At 41.4% G+C, this 17,996-nt stretch overlaps 1 protein-coding gene across 1 annotated transcript in view; it reads right to left on the reverse strand.

Annotated features, from left to right (window-relative positions):
- Positions 1-3,341: 3,341 nt before the first annotated feature.
- The window catches only part of LOC126175179 (beta-1,4-galactosyltransferase 7), a 33,339-nt gene continuing 18,684 nt past the window's right edge, over positions 3,342-17,996 (reverse strand). The window contains exon 5 of the mRNA XM_049921770.1: positions 3,342-5,162. Within this exon, the coding sequence (XP_049777727.1) occupies positions 4,889-5,162 (274 nt within the window). The 3' untranslated portion in view covers positions 3,342-4,888. The remainder of the gene's footprint in view (positions 5,163-17,996) is intronic.

The raw sequence follows: 17,996 nt of genomic DNA on the forward strand, positions 1-17,996 counted from the left end.
TCACGGGTCCACAGTGGATTTTTTGCAGGAAACAAAGTAAACAGTCTTTATAGGTTGTGATGTGCTTAATACGAATACCACAATTAAAATTGTATCCTAGCTCAGGTTTACGAGCAAGCTGGGATTTACGTTTCACGTATATTGCTACCATAATAAACACACATATATATAAAACAAAGATGATGAAACTTACCAAACAAAAGCGCTGGCAGGTCGATAGACACACAAACAAACACAAACATACATACACACAAAATTCAAGCTAAGCAGACATTTGTAAAGGCAAAGAGTTTGGGCAGAGATGTCAGTCGAGGCGGAAGTACAGAGGCAAAGGTGTTGTTGAAAGACAGGTGAGGTATGAGCGGCGGCAACTTGAAATTAGCGGAGGTTGAGGCCTGGAGGATAACAAGAAGAGAGGATATACTGAAGGGCAAGTTCCCATCTCCAGAGTTCTGACAGGTTGGTGTTAGTGGGAAGTATCCAGATAACCCAGACGATGTAACACTGTGCCAAGATGTGCTGGCCGTGCACCAAGGCGTGTTTAGCCACAGGGTAATCCTCATTACCAACAAACACTGTCTGCCTGTGTCCATTCATGCGAATGGACAGTTTGTTGCTGGTCATTCCCATATAGAAAGCTTCACAGTGTAGGCAGGTCAGTTGGTAAATCACATAGGTGCTTTCACGTGGCTCTGCCTTTGATGGTGTACACCTTTCGGGTTACAGGACTGGAGTAGGTGGTGGTGGGAGGGTGCATGGGACAGGTTTTACAGCGGGGACAGTTACAAGGGTAGGAGCCAGAGAGTAGGGAAGGTCGTTTGGGGATTTCATAGGGATGAACTAAGAGGTTACGAAGGTTAGGTGGACGGCGGAAAGACACTCTTGGTGGAGTGGGGAGGATTTCATGAAGGATGGATCGCATTTCAGGGCAGGATTTGAGGAAGTCATATCCCTGCTGGACAGCTGCTTTCGCATCCCACAACTACCCTCCCGACCTGGTACAGAAGCAAATAACCAGAGCCACTTCCTCGTCCCCTCAAACCCAGAACTTCCCACAGAAGAACCCCAAAAGTGCCCCACTTGTGACAGGATACTTTCCGGGACTGGATCAGACTGAATGTGGCTCCCGAGCTTACCTCGTTTATTCATGCTGTTGCTTTGCCTTCTCATTGTGGGTGGTGCCTGGAGCATTTCTCTATAACATCCAGCAGAAATAAGCCAACACAGCAGTAGTCCACTGTCCTTAGTATTGCAGTTCCGTGAGAAGTGTCCACTTGGAACCGCCTACTGTGATCATCACTGAATGCACCACAGTGCTCTGGGAACACTTTGAGGTGGGAGACGCAGTTTCCATTGTCACACCCACTTCACAAGAGCACAGGGTCTGTATGCCACCCCTCAGCTTCATGGTGCTTGCACAGTAAACTGTGACCCAGACACTCTGCGGTGAAGGTGGAAGCACTTAAAGTGTAACGCTGGGTAACATTTTTGTTTGGATTCACTAGAGTTTCTTTGGCAATATTTTTTTACCCAGGCACCACAACTGTTCCTGGACGCAAATAGCGTTTCATCTCGTGAGCGACTGTCACACACACACACAGGTAGCAGCAATATTTAGTGTAAACCCACTTGCAAACCTAACAGCACTGCAATGTCTTTGAAATCTCCACATACACCATTCATGCTCATTTTAATTAACAAAATTTACTACATATTTGAAATTGGTATAACTTTCTTTACCTAAGGCAGCACATGTGACAGCAATGGATGGTCTTTATTACTATGCCTCCAGGCTTCTTTTTGAGCCATCTATCAAGATTCCCCTCTCACTTGGTTTGTACGTACTGTTCAGGTCTTCCAGCAAACCGTCAATGACACTGCACAACGTAATGTCACCTTCAGTACTGAAATGACACTAAAATTTTTTCTGCCATTCTAGAAACACACACACACACACACACACACACACACACACACACACACACACAGAGAGAGAGAGAGAGAGAGAGAGAGAGAGAGAGATATACTATATATACTGTGTCAGTGAGGAGTTCTCATTGCCGTAGTCGTGAGACCAAGAGTTTGACTTTACACTTAGGAAGGTCTACATCCTTATCAGATCACTGATGTAACAAAAGTTATCAGGCGTGTTATTGCAGGTGTGGGGCATTTTTGTAAATGTGTACTCCATGTACAATAACACAATTCTTCAATTTCAACTTCACCTTACATACATTCTTTGCCAGCTGCCATGAAACCCATTCCAGTAACAAGTGAATTAATGCAGCACAAGAGCACATAGCCGTGGCCATTGACAATTACAACTGCACCTGGTTTCCACATTCAATGCTCCCATGTTTGGATGGTGTGCACATGAGTCATAGTGTAAAGCAGTGTTTCCAAATTGTACTGTAAGTTATAATGATACAGCCTTCCCCAAAATTCATATGAAATGTCCGATACCACCCTTTAATAAAAAAATAAATAAATAAATAAATAAATAAATAAATTTGCATCCAGATAGTTATTGGACAATTCAGTGCTTTCTAATGCCTTGTATGTCCGTCTTCGTACATATCATTCTGTCCTATTAGATAAAAAAACTTCATATTCATTGCAAAGGCATGTGGAATGCTCTGAAAGGACGTGCGTTGTTGTAATTATCAGTGGATAGTTGTCATTGATAAAATTATGTACATATACTAAATTAAGTAACTAATCAAGAAATTGAAGTAATAAGTGCTTATCAATAAATAACTAGAGACTGCAGAGATGTTTAGAGACTGCAGAGATGTTAACTTGTAAAATCAATGCTCTTGAGAAACTGCTTGGAAGTTATTAGCAAGTGATGTATTTTCATTTGTTATTTATTTTTATGTCTTCCTCTGTAAAATTCTTTGTAATTACATTTCTAATTACCTCTCCAATTGTTTACACCTCTCAGTTTTCCAGTTTCCAGAATTTGAGGCCTTATTTGTGCATTTTATGTATGTAATTGGATAAAGCACGAGCTCTGTACTACCACTGAATATTAGTAACCAAATCCAAACTTTACGTAACTAAAATAATACGAGAGACATTATTGTAATTAAAGTTCAGAATGATTTTCTTATGGAAAACTAAAGATATTACTACAAAATATTGTCACTGAATATTGTATTTTATACCTTATTCAGCTGTAACATCAGTTTCTTTATGTTTTGTAAATCAAAATTGAACAAATTAATAATCTTTATTTCGGAAGTTATTGTTAAAATTCTATATAAAGCGATGCAGCGATGCTGCAGGGAGTCAGTTTTGAAGTTACTTTTGGAAGTCAAAGAAATCAGTGAAGTCTGTCCGTGTTTTGTTTACATGACGAGTGCACAGTTCGGATGTCGATTAATGTGAATAAATTTTGTGAAGCATTAAAATTTCGCATTCATTCATCAATGGACCAGGCAGAAGAAACAAGTTAAGTAACATTCAACATGAATCGTTACAAAGTGTCCACCTCACTCATTCATGGCAGAGGAATCCTTGTCACAACGCCTTTGCATATAGCTCTTGTAATGCCCCAAACGCATGACTTTGAACATGAAACACCAAAGAGATAATTGTAATGTTCATATTAGTGCTTGGCACATCTAAACCTATCAAGTGTAGCTAATTTTGTTTCTGTAAAAAAAATAAAAAGTGAAAATTTGTGGACTAACGATCACCCACCAGATGGCCTTTTTCCAATTTTCAAGTCCTTTATGTTATGTTTCTGTGCCTACACTAATCTCAGTGCCTTGTGGTTAACTGAGGTAATGGTGCGGCACAGTGTCTCGCCAAACTAGTGGATGATTTTGGTGCTGGCCAGTGGTGGTTGGCAAGAGATTTTGTTCATTATGGCTTCTGTTCTGTATTACTATCTGTATATGTTGACAGCAATTCAGCCATCAACACATCGTTTCATCCATCACCCACCTGCGAAAGTGAGGCACTCTCTGTACATCCTTGACTCAGTGGCATGTCAAAAGCCCAGTGCCTGCATTTCTAATATAGAATGTTCTTTGTGTCTGACACACACAATCTAACTGCACTGATACTATTCATCCTGCCCATTGCGCACCTGACTGTCATATCAACAACCAGTACAAGGCATGACAACATCACAGTCACACGACAAACAGAATTATTCAATTCACTGTATCAACACGAGAACACTTTACAACACAGCAGCTACATCTGATTAAATAGCTCAGTGTCTACTGCTCTGTGTTCAGGTACTATTGCAATATGACGTTGCTCCTTTGAATTACAATTTCCAGTCTACTCCCAGAAATATTATGCACCAGGAGACCTTATTTAACACATTAAACATTCATTTTTCTTACTTTCACATGTTAATTGTTTAATGTCCTCTTTCAAAACTTCGTGTGAAAGCAAGGCCATATGGACAAAAAGTGGCATTGCACCTATGTCTAAAACACATTCCACAAATTTTTAAATTGGCACAAACAAAACAGAAAGGGTAATTATAAAAAGGTATCACATTTATCATACAGCAAATTTCTCTACCTATCAATCTCTTAAAATATGCAGAGTACAACATCAAAGTAGCAACAAATACAATGAACGTTATGTTTAAAGCTTCTGATGCACATTATATTTGTGTGCAAAGGTAACATTACATGTATTTAGAAGTGTAAAACATTATATAACAGAAAATAAATATGTGGTACACAATATAAAGTAGCAAACTTCTAGCTAGTAAACAATACAAAAAGTACAATACAAAACACCTTCATATTACGCCTGTTCCAATCTTAACACAAAATGACTATTGTCAACTCACTGTTACAAAATGTTATATAATACTGTACTGAAAACAATATCAACATATTTGTACTTTAGCATTTTACTATCCAGATTTCTTCAGCTTGCTGGCTGTCGCAGTTCGTTGTACTGAGGGATTGTTTGAACCACACTCACACCATGGAGTCAGTAGCTTATCACAGTGGAGCTTCACATTCAGAACTGTAACTGGAGCATCATCGATACTCATCTGTCTTACTTCTGCAAGTTTATATGAAACAGTATTCATACCAGTCTCCAAATCACGGTGCCGTGTCACCTGAATCTGATTGAAGCATTTGGTCATATCACGTTTCCGTCTTACACGATCATGCATGTGCCTGCTCATGAAGAAAAATAATCAGTACATGAATTTTCAATTTAATCTACTGAAGCCACAGAAATAGAACAAAATTAAAAAGAACAGCTTTTTAAACCTGTAAAATACTGCTACAAACATATCAAACAACCAATGGTATACTTACAACAAGTTCACAGCAAAATTGTCACCAATTCAAACCTTTGTAACATATGAGACTCCATTGTCAAAAATAGGAAAATGCAATACAACAATATATAATAGATAGTTAAATTACTATCTGTACTTCTTGTAGCAACAAATAGAGAACAAGACAAGTCCCACTGCTGATTTTATGTTCATTTTGGCCTGCACATAGATAAGTAATGGGCATGCTTCTAACGTCAACTTTCACTTAAGTGTGTAGTATTTTTAGAACTGAATTGATTTGGTCATTTGGGGGGGGGGGGGGAGAAGATTAGTGTTTAACATCCCATCAACAACAAAGTCATTAGAGATTAAGCACAAGCTCCAGGATGGCAGGACATGGGTTTCAACCTAGTTCATAGAGGAAGGACACAGATGATGAATCCTGATGAACCTAATTGCAACTGAGAATCAATAAAACTGAGAGGTAGAAGAAAGTAGAAGTGAGAGAGAGGTGAGAAGGAGTAAGGTGGGTGAATTGCTCCACCCAGAAAGTAGCTGGAGGACCCCAGGGCATGTTATGTAGTGGGAGATGCATTCTCTGCACCTGACCAGTGTTGCCTCACCTCCATTATCACAAGAACACTAGCAATGTGAACAAGTTGATAAAATCTGAGGACAGTGAATGAAAGTGACATGAAATTAAAACAATAACAAATGTAAATGAACAAGAAGAGTAAAATGGTTGGAAGGGCAGTAGAGATGGACCCCCTGGATCAGAACAGGTGACAGGGCACCACCCCAGTCCCTCAAGTAGCTGACCGGACCAAAGTAGCCTACCTCACAAAAAGAAGTAGAAACCACCTACATGAGTAACACACATTAAACCAGATCAGCTGCTTTGGTGTCATCCATTAGCACCAAAGGCAGCATGTCAGCAAGTTTAAGTTTTTGTCATAAGGTAGCCAAATTTGGGCAATCCAGTACGATGTAGGTCACCGACAATGGGGTGGATCCTTATGTCATAGGATATGGCCATGGGACAGCAAAGAACAGCCAACACAAAGCAGAAAGAGAATGGTGGATTCCCTGCAAGAAGCATGAAAGAAAGACTGCTACGTGATTGGAGTCCCCTTTATTGCCCACCGTTTGTTCCGAGAAATCAGAGCACATTATTCTTTGTTTTAAGCTCCCAACTGATGGCACTAAGATGATGGAAGAGCTTGTTCCACTATCTCCAAAGTTGGCATCCTTGTTGCCTACTGGTAGGCATGTTCATTCTCTGGGATCCATATGTGACCAGGGGTCCAGAACTAGTCAACAGCCTGAAGACTACTCAAGGAATCACAGCTGATTATGAAAATCTCGCCCTTGCAAGAACAAATGTGAATGAGGGCTTATTTGATAGCCATCAATTCAGCAGTGAATACAATGCATCCATTTGGCAGGGAGAACAGTTCACTGCACCTTGCATGTGTGTAGGCAAAACTGGTTCATCAGTCACCACCAAGCCTTTAGTGCATACCACTTCTGAACCTGGAAATGCATCAAGGACAGCTAGGAATAGGTGGCAGAAGACCATGGGTCAACAAAGTCTTTCAGTCCAAAGGATAGGTCGGGACAGATCTGAGGGTGGGGTGCACACCATAGGGGCATACACGATCAGTCTCTGACAAGAGGCAACAATGAGGAAAGCTGGAGTTCACAGTGGACACAATATGCGTGCTGCAATTGTGACTCCACTCCTGGCCTCTATTTTGGGAGGTAGAACTCCCTACTAGGAAAAAGAACATGGTAGTTCGGATTCTCAGGAGAGCAGCGAATGTGTATCCCATAATTGAGCAGTCACTATTATTGTCTGGTCCGTAGAGGAGGGCCCAGTCTCCACAAGTAGGCTGGTCACAGGGGTATTCCAAAAGCCACTTGTTGTGAGTCGGACCCCACAATGGCGTATCGGTTCCAGCATCTGCAATGCCAAACCACATGCCAGACTTCCATAATCATGATGTGACATTACCAGAGCTTTATAAAGCAACAGAAATAGAGAGAGATCTGCGCCCCAGCTAGTGACCAGCACCTCTTCTTAAGCTGGTGAAGATGAGGAATTTACAACAAGGCACCGAAGACCAGTCCCAAAAAACAACAAGATTCCACCATAAAACTAGCAGATTAAAACTGCGTGCCAGACTGAGACTCGAACTTGGGACCTTTGTCTTTTGCGGGCAAGTGCTCTACTAATTTCATTCAAGATTCCACCATGTTCAGCAACTCATCTTTGAGGCAGAGTTCTAGTTGTGGATGGACAGAACAGCAGCGAAAGAAGCCTGTGACGTATGTCTTGGTGGCCAAAAGTTGAAACCATGAGTGAGTGCTCAGGATGCCTTTCATATGGCATGCTGCAGTTGGCATTCAGCAACACCTACAGTTGACAAGCAACAGTACAAGCAAAAATTGTCAGTATACAAGTAAGGTGACACTGTAGAACCCACAGCTGTAACTAGACCACTGATAGCCACAAGGAAAAGTGACACACTCAATATAGTACCCTGCGAGGCCCTGTTCACTTTTATACAGAGTGTACCGTGGGAAGCACCAACTTGAACCCAAGAAATAAGGTGACATAAGGACAAAAATCGTGGGTCCCTGGAGATTCCACTCATGTAGCATACTGAAGATATGACGACACTATGTGGCATCACAAGCCCTTTGCAAACTGAAGACAGCAATAAGGTGGTGTTGGCGGGCACAAGCTGTCTGGATACCAAGCTCCAGGCAGACCAAACTGTCAGCAATAGGACAGCCTAGGTGAAAACAGTTCTGTGGCAGATTCAAAAGGCCCCCACAACATACCCAAAGTCTCAACACAGCCACTAGCTCACCACACATTCAATCAACATGCTGAGAACATTAGGGAGACTAATTGGGCAATAGCTGTGACTCTCAAGGTGGTGTCTACCAGGTTTTAGTACCTAGATAATCAGCTTCCTCATTACTAAGCTGGGAACTTAAACTTATTCCAGATACAGTTTTAAATGGCTATGACACAATGTTGGCAATCCATCAATAGGTGTTTGAGCATTTGACTATGGATAAGGTGTGCCCCTGGAACTATGTCAGGGTAAAGGGCTGGTGCACTGAGGAAATCCCACTCACTGAACACAGCATTATATGGTTCCAGGTGGCATGTAGTGAGAGGTAAGTGAATACACTCCATCTGCTGTTTGAGTACATAAAATGCAGGCTGATAATTCTCAGGTGCACAAGGTTGGACATATGCACAAGGTTGGACATAATGCAGAGAAAAATGATTGGTAACAACAAATAGGTCACTGTAGCAACATCTGTCAAGGAGATACTAGGAACACCTTTGGGGACTGGTATCAATACAGGCATCAAATATTTGACCAAACCTGAGGAATGGTATGCAGTGTAATGGTAGTATCATACCATTCCCAGCATTCATGTTTCAGTCATTTTATTAGATGGTGGTCCCAGGCATGGAGCCGTTTAAAGGTAATGAGGTGCTCCTTCAAAGGAAGTCACTTACACCTTGTAGAGCTTGTCTATAATCTCTAATGGCCACAGCAATTTCGGAGGAACGCCAAGGTAACACCTTCTGTCGGGAGGGGAGGGGGGAGGGGGTCCCGAGGAATAGGAGATCGCTGAGTCAGCTGCTGATAGAATGACTGCAGTTGTGCTCTGGACAGCTGCTTCGATATCTCCATGTGACAGGGTGCTATGGGCAAGGCAAAGATACCCCATCAGCATTGTTGAGGGCCCATCTGGGTGGATGTCCACATGAGTGATGCTTAAGGAGGGACAGGGCGATCAGGAAGTGATCCCTGTAACACAAGTCATCACGGGGAAAGACCAATGGCCACAAACAAGAGCCATATGCCACCATGAAGTGTGGGGGGCACCAGTATTCAAGAGACAAAACTCTAGCTTTGCAAGCAAGTTTTTGATAACTTTCACAAAAGCTTAGGGCAATGAAGTCACCCAAAATTATGAAGGGTGTGGAGAGCTGAGAAATCAGTGGAGACAACACGTTCTGAGACACTTCACCATTGGGAGGGGGAGACACATCACAGACGGTAAAATCCAGAGACGATCTCACACAAGCAACCACAGCCTCTGCATGGCATATGTTTGCTGTAGATAGAGATCAGAACATATGTGCAAACTCTGCCTGATAGTCTTTCACAGTTAGCGCGATTCTTAAAGTAGCCCCAATACCACAGGAGATAAGGGTCCACACTGCTGGGATCCAAGTTTCCTGGAGGCACTACAAAAAGCAGAGGAATCATGTAGGAGACATCAAAGCTCAGCCAGGTGGTGGAAAAAACTGCTACAGTTCCATTGGAGAACCAGCTATTGGTATCCAGTGGGTACTTGATGAGACCAAGCAAGAAGGTTGTGCCCTGTGTCATCTACTGCCACCAAATGCAAGGATATGGCATCAATATACATTGGTCCTGAATCAGGTTGTGTGGGAGGATTCGATGCCACTGGGACCACCAGGATTTCCGCCTCAGATACAGAGGCAGAACATGCAGGATCTGGTAGCATGGAGGCCACCACAGTCTCCTTCTAGGACTACATCTTGTCTTGTCCTCCTCCTCCTCCTCCTCCTCCTCTGTCGATGATTTTGATGTATGTGGGGGCCTGTCTGCCTAAGTTTCAGGGCAAAGAAGGAACATAAAGTCCTAAGAGCAGCAGCCTGTGGCCCCTTCAGCCACTGGCTGGCATCTCATTGCAGATCAGCAGAAATGTGGGAGGCAGTGTCCCGAGGGACCTGCTCCTGGTGAGAGATGCTGGAGGAGGGCGATGCTTTTCCAGCTGGGTGTTGGGCACCAATTTCCTTGACGGGTGGAGAGGCAATGTTCCCAAAGTGGGTGTTAGGGGGAGCAGTAGGAATAGGGTGCCCAACCACTGCCATGGGAGCAGCTCTGAAAAGCCTGACACAGAAGGTACACAGGGTAAGGGTACTGTTGCTAGAGAGGATTACATCATTGTAGCCGTAGCATACATCGTAATCACAAGTGCAGCATGCAGACAATCATATTTCTTCTTGGCCTCTTGATATGTCAGTCAGTCAAGAGTCTTGTACTCTTGGATTTTCTTTTCTCATTAGAAGACAGTGCAGTTCAGTAAATATGGGGAATGATGCCTTCTGCAGCTGACACAGATGGGTAGACGGACACAAGGAACATTTGTGCACAACTTACGTACACAATCCCTTCAGAGAGGGCTAGCATTACCACACTAAGACATGTGCCAAAATCTCATGCATCTGAAACACTGTAGGGCAGGGGAACATATGGTTTCACATCACATTTATATGCCATCACCTGCACCTTTTCAGGCAATGAGTCACCTTCCACGGCCAAGATGAAGGCCCCAGTAGCAGCCCAATTGTCCTTTGGTCCCTGTTGGACACAGCAGACAAAATTCCTGCCCCATCACTCCAAATTGACATGTAACTTGTCATTGGCTTGTAACAGAGGATTGTGGTGGAAAATGATACCCTTTACCATAATGAAACTGTTATGGGGAGGGGGTTTACAGTTACAGAAGTGTCATCCATACTGTTACATGCCGGCAGCACTTGTGACCAGGCAGGGAATGCTGTTTTAATCAGAACTGAACCACTCTTCATTTTCAAGATTGCTACTACTACCCCAAACCTACCCACAATGTTTTTAACAAAGAATAAAAGCTTTGTGGCCAAAAAGGAATCCACTTCCATCCTAGAGCAAACTAGGTATTAGGAAACTATGGGCTACTTCTCCCCTTGTCTCTTAGTCCTACATCCCTCCCACTGCATTATCAGGGAAGGAAGCCTTTTTGGGGCATATCTCTCTGAATTGTAAGAACCTTTCCCTTCAGAAGCGACTGTTGGGGCCGTTGGCCAACAGCGGAATAAAGCTTAATCCGTTTCATATGGGAGTCATCTGCGATGGTGCCACCCACTTTGAATGGGAGGCATCCACACAGCCTCAACAATGGCTACTTGGCTAGTAATTCACTGCCTGGAGTCCCTGTGTCCCAGCCTTGGTGAGCACATACTTCTTAGCAAACATGATGAGTTTCCAGCTCAGGCACCATTATGCAGGGGGCTACCACCATGCAGGTACTTGACGTTCGTCCCTGCACACCCACCCACAATGGAATGGCTATCGTGTTGAGTTTTGGGCATATAACTGTTGCCAAACAGGAATGATGCAAAGATATAAATGCACAAAGATGGAATATACACTCCATTGGGTGACCTTCCCTGCATGATCCACACTTTTGTGAAATTTGGAAGAGATATGGTAGGTCAGACCTAAAAATGCAGACCATGTAGTGTAGGATGAAAAGGTGTGTAAAGTGCCGGAAGAGAGAGAAAAAAAAGTAATGTCCAAAATCAAAAACCAGTCATGTGTGGTCAGCACCAAGAAGAACAGCCCATGGAAGGACAGGCTTGCAGACCAGAATGGGAAATAGCAATGTATGGGCTGGGATCCCGTGTTGCCCAAGCACCCACTCTCTTTGTGAGTTGAGAGCCCCCATGTGGGGATGCAGTACTTTTATTCAACATTAATCTGCTCGTCTTTAGCTCTGGGAAGACATTTTACATTATGATTAGAAAACCATATTCTAAATGTGAACATGAAATACCAGGAAAGCCCATTCTCAACACTACTAAATCTATTGTTCCAAATGACACTTGTTCTAAAAATACAAGAAATCAACTTTATTATAAAGAAATAAATGTTAAAATATGGAGAACACTGCTGTGTAAAGATGAACTCACAGAAGAACAAACCTGCTGAGGGGAGTAATGACATCAATGAAGGTATGTGTGGACATATGCAACCAAGCACAAAGGAAAATGTTCGCAGCAATTCTTATCTTGACTGCTAATTGCCAATGGAGGAATGAACATGAGATTTAGCTTGATATACCTGAGCAAATAATGTCATTTATTTGTTTAGCAACAGTCATAACTTTATTTACCACTGGATGAAGGCCTCTCCAGACATCTGCACTTATTGCAATTTATGATTTTAAGCACTATGTCCTGCTTGTTTCCTCTTATGACAAATTAAGAATAAAAGTACTCTGATCCATCAGATTTCATTCTGACAATATGCCCAGCAAACATCAGTCCCAAACTAGATACTGCAGCTTCCTCAACTACTATGCTCTCTAATCTATGCCCCCTTGTCACTTCTCATTATTCTCCCATCACCCCTCCACTGCCCATGAAGAAATATGTTTTGGACTATAATTACTGACTTGCTATTTTAGGCAGATTGGGAAATTACTTTTGAATACCTACAAATTTTGATATCTCTAGTTCTGTGAACCAAACTAAACTTGAATCCAATAGGTAAGTGTCAGACTACAATCCAAAAGACGTAAGTTCAATCCTAAGTTAGTCCCAGAATATTATCACCTCTGGCAGTGATCTGGAAATGTGAAAATTGCCGATCTACATTAAACTCTTTGATCTCCCATAACTGGCTCCATAAGTTAGTCCAATGGTCAGCGGACAGCATGGGTATGCCACTGCTGCAACAGAACCAAACCTAATAAGCACTGTGGCATTCAAACTAATCTTTGGTTGAGTACAGATTAAATAAAATATTTGCTAGGGTTGGAACAGAAGGCCAATTTTTGAAAAGATTGAAACAACAGGAATAGATAACAGCAAACAAACAGAACAATTTCTTAAACTATTACAGCTAACTGTAATGCACAAGTACACCTAACACAAAAGAGAGCGAAAGAGTGTAATGGGACATACAAATTAACTCTGTGAAGTATCATTGTTTTAAATGTAAATAAAAATATGTCAGATATGCTACAACTTTAACAGCCCAGTCAACAAAGACCAAGAAAGGTCGAACAGGAAAAAATATTGTGTAATCAAATTTTGAACAGTATTGAAGGACAGCCATAAACAACATACTAAAAATCCTGATCAGTACGGAGTAAGCATGAGAATGGGTGTGTTCAAAGATCCCTCTTTTATGTTTTTCTTTAACAAATTAAAAACTGCAGCTTCTAGCAAAAATGTTTCCCAGTACAAAATTAAACTATGATGAATTTCCTACAAAAAGGTCCTATTTATTTCTTCTCTAGGGCCAATAGTTTTCACATTGCAAGGAATGGAAAAATCACAATCATTAGAAATAATGTTTTAGTGGCATAAAATTGATGTCTATTGTTAAACAAAGTGGATTAAGAAAAAATATTAAATTTGTGTACCACATCAAAGTGCCACAGAGCTGTATTAAGGGTTAAATTGTGTTCTAAGGGTGTGATGGGCTGGACAACAGGGTAGACGGATGGGGCTGGATGGACTGTATAAACATGAGGGAAGGCAGGTGGTCATGAAATTCCCTTCTTCGTAGATTTGCAAAATGGAGAGCGAGCAGGCAATCCCTCAATATCTATATCACACTGCATCACAAAAAGCAATTACAGGATATTTCACAAAGTTATACTCAGCCTTCCACAGCTCACGTTATGAATCTCAGGCACAGTGCACAGAGATGCCCATAGGGAGGGGTGTTTATTTTCCACAACGTGTGATAACTCTACATTCAATACATATATGAGTTGTTAATAATACAAATGCAAGAAAAGCATATGGGCTGATTCTATGCAAACCTCTGCCTTTTCTACACTGCTAAAGGGGAAACTGATTCTTAGTCACTCTCTACAGCAGTTGTAGTGTTGTTGTGGGAAAGGAGACTTCCTCCACCAAAGTACTGCTCACTTTTCAATTTAGAGACTATATTGCCCCAGCATTTCCTGTCCAGTTCTCTTATATAAGTAGGCAAAATTACTTCACTGACCTCATGTTTGTATATTAAAGTTATTATAAGTTAATTGAGTACTTCTTTATAATTATTCAGTGAGCCTCTATGTAAAATATGTTTCTATAAACAATGACTGACAGCTGCGTAATTTGTAATATGTAGCACTGGTGCGAAAAGGACTGGATTTGTAAATGTGGTGTCTTGCTGCTGTCTATCATCGGCAGCATATTATAAAGACATGTAACAGTGAAGTCACTAGGTGGTGAACTGATGAATGACCAGAAACTTACTACATTTCTCTCACCATAAATTGTATCACTGATAGCCAGCATAAATCTCTTCTATATATCAATTGCTAGCACTTAGAGAGTAGACTACAATGAGTGGAGCCACTTACCACACATCAACATCATATCTTCCAAGGTGGAAGTAAAAGGTGTGATGGAATAGGACTGATCATGTTCAGATCTAGAAGAGTAATCTGTTGTAATGCATTGCTTGACTTGTGCTGAAAAATCTGAAGTTCTATAACACCTAGGTGACCTTGTGTTGCAGGGCAGACAATTTAAGCCTCTGGGCCTCTTCAGATGTTGGGGAAGCTGAGGCTGGGGTGACACATTTGATACTGCCAATCTACAAAAAGTATTCCACCAACTGACAATGGCAACAATAAAATCAGCACTGTCAAATACATATTGACAGCTGCAGCTGTTGAACTTCTTCACATAATAGCTCATTTAATAACTGCAAGTAATTAGTCACTTAATAAACTGAAAACAACATGATCATATATACATGACCTCAGTGAAGTTATTTTCTCTATTCATGTGAGAGAACGGGGCAGGAAATGCTGTGGGGGTAAAGTTGGTATGTAAACTTAAAACTGCACAGTGTTCATGAAGAGGGAAGTTGCCTTTCCCAGAAGAATGCCACAGCTGCCATACAGACTAAGAATCAAATTCCCTCTAGCATTGTAAACAGTGTGCAGAGATTTACATAGATTCTGTCCACATGATTTTTGTGTGTTGATATAATTATCTGTATTGTATGTAGTGTTAACAGACTTTGTGGAAAATAACACCTCAGGCTCACCTGCACATTACGGAGCCAGTGATTCATAAGCGAGTTGCAGAAGGGTTGGTATAACTTTGTGAGGCACCTTGTAGTTGCTTTTTGTGATGGAGTGTGGTAGAGAAAAATGGGGAATTACCTGCACACTCTTCATTTTGCAGACCTATGAAGGAAGTAAGTGCATGACCACAATCCGGCAATGTACTTACCCTCACACTTCTAGTCTCCATCTCCATCTTACCATGCTGTTACACCCCAAGAACATAATTTATCCCTTAAGATGGTTCTAATACATTTATATCTAGTATAATCATTTAATATTTGTTCTTAACCCACATTATTTAACAATATACATTAAAAAATATTTTTAATAATTTGCAATTTCTCCATCCCCTGCAATGTGGAAACTATTACTCCTAGAGATAAATGAATAAGATCTTTTTCGGTAGGAAATCTAATGCAGTTTTAACTGTAATCATATTGGCTACATTTGGAAACTAAGATATTGACATCATCATCATCATCTCATCATCATCATCTAAGACTGATTATGCCTTTCAGCATTCAGTGTGGAGCATAGCCCCCTTATAAAATTCCTCCATGATCCCCTATTCAGTGCAAACATTGGTGCCTCTTCTGATGTTAAACCTATTACTTCAAAATCATTCTTAACTGAATCCAGGTACCTTCTTCTTGGTCTGCCCCGACTCCTCCTACCCTCTACTGCTGAATCCATGAGTCTCTTGGGTAACCCTGCTTCTCCCATGCGTGTAACATGACCCGACCATCTAAGCCTGTTCACCCTGACTACTACATCTATAGAGTTCATTCCCAGTTTTTCTTTGATTTCCTCATTGTGGACACCCTCCTGCCATTGTTCCCATCTACTAGTACCTGCAATCATCCTAGCTACTTTCATATCCGTAACCTCAACCTTGTTGATAAGGTAACCTGAATCCACCCAGCTTTCGCTCCCATACAACAAAGTTGGTCGAAAGATTGAACGGTGCACAGATAACTTAGTCTTGGTACTGACTTCCTTCTTGCAGAAGAGAGTAGATCGTAGCTGAGTGCTCACTGCATTAGCTTTGCTACACCTCGCTTCCAGTTCTTTCACTATGTACCATCCTGTAAGAATATGCATCCTAAGTACTTGAAACCGTCCACCTGTTCTAACTTTGTTCCTCCTATTTGGCACTCCATCCGTTTATATTTCTCTCCCACTGACATTACTTTCGTTTTGGAGATGCTAATCTTCATACCACAGTCCTTACATTTCTGATCTAGCTCTGAAATATTACTTTGCAAACTTTCAATTGAATCTGCCATCACAACTAAGTCATCCGCATATGCAAGACTGCTTATTTTGTGTTCACATATCTTAATCTCACCTAGCCAGTCTATTGTTTTCAACATATGATCCATAAATAATATGAACAACAGTGGAGACAGGTTGCAGCCTTGTCTTACCCCTGAAACTACTCTGAACCATGAACTCAATTTACCGTCAACTCTAACTGCTGCCTGACTATCTATGTAAAGACCTTTAATTGCTTGCAAAAGTTTGCCTCCTATTCCATAATCTCATAGAACAGACAATAACTTCCTCCTAGGAACCCGGTCATATGCCTTTTCTAGACCTATAAAGCATAGATACAATTCCCTGTTCCACTCATAGCACTTCTCCATTATTTGCCGTAAACTAAAGATCTGGTCCTGACAACCTCTACGAGACCTAAACCCACACTGATTTTCCATCCAATTGGTCCTCAACTAATACTCGCACTTTCCTTTCAACTAATACTCGCACTTTCCTTTCAACAATACTAGAGAAGATTTTACCCACAATGCTGATTAAAGAGATACCTCTGTAGTTGTTACAGTCTTTTCTGTTTCCATGTTTAAAGATTGGTGTGATTACTGCTTTTGTCCAGTCTGATGGAACCTGTCACGACTCCCACGCCATTTCAATTATCCTGTGTAGCCATTTAAGACCTGACATTCCACTGTATTTGATGAGTTCCGACTTAATTTCATTCACCCCAGCTGCTTTATTGCACTGCAATCTATTGACCATTTTCTCCACTTCCTCAAATGTGATCCTATTTCCATCATCATTCCTATCCCATAGTACCTCGAAATCTGAAACATTACTGATCATATTTTCACCTACATTGAGCAACTCTTCAAAATATTCCCTCCATCTGCCCAAGGAATCCACAGGATTCACCAGCAGTTTTCCTGACCTGTCCAAAATACTTGTCATTTCCTTCTTACCTCCCTTTCGAAGACTGCTAATTACACTCCAGAATGGTTTTCCAGCAGCTTGACCCATGGACTCCAACCTGTTTCCAAAGTCTTCCCAAGATTTCTTCTTGGATGCTGCAATTATCTGTTTGGCTTTGTTTATTTCTTGAACATAACTTTCTCTGTCTACCTGAGTTCTAGTATGTAGCCATTTTTGATACGCCTTTTTTTTTTTCATTTTACAGGCTGCCTTGACTGTCATTCCACCAAGCTGTTTGCTTCATCCTACTTTTACACACTACTGTTCCAAGACATTCTTTAGCCACTTCTAGTACTGTGTCCCTGTACCTTGTCCATTCCTTTTCCAATGAATGTAATTGACTACATTCAACTAACTGGTACCTTTCTGAGATCACTGTTATGTACTTGTGCCTGATTTCTTTATCCTGAAGTTTCTCCACTCTTATCCTCCTACATATGGACCTGACCTCCTGCACTTTCGGCCTCACAATCCCAATTTCACTGCAGATTAAATAATGATCAGTGTCATCAAAGAATCCCCTGAATACACGTGTGTCCCTCACAGCCTTCCTGAA

Source organism: Schistocerca cancellata, chromosome 3 (assembly GCF_023864275.1).
Source record: "Schistocerca cancellata isolate TAMUIC-IGC-003103 chromosome 3, iqSchCanc2.1, whole genome shotgun sequence".
NCBI lineage: Eukaryota > Metazoa > Arthropoda > Insecta > Orthoptera > Acrididae > Schistocerca > Schistocerca cancellata.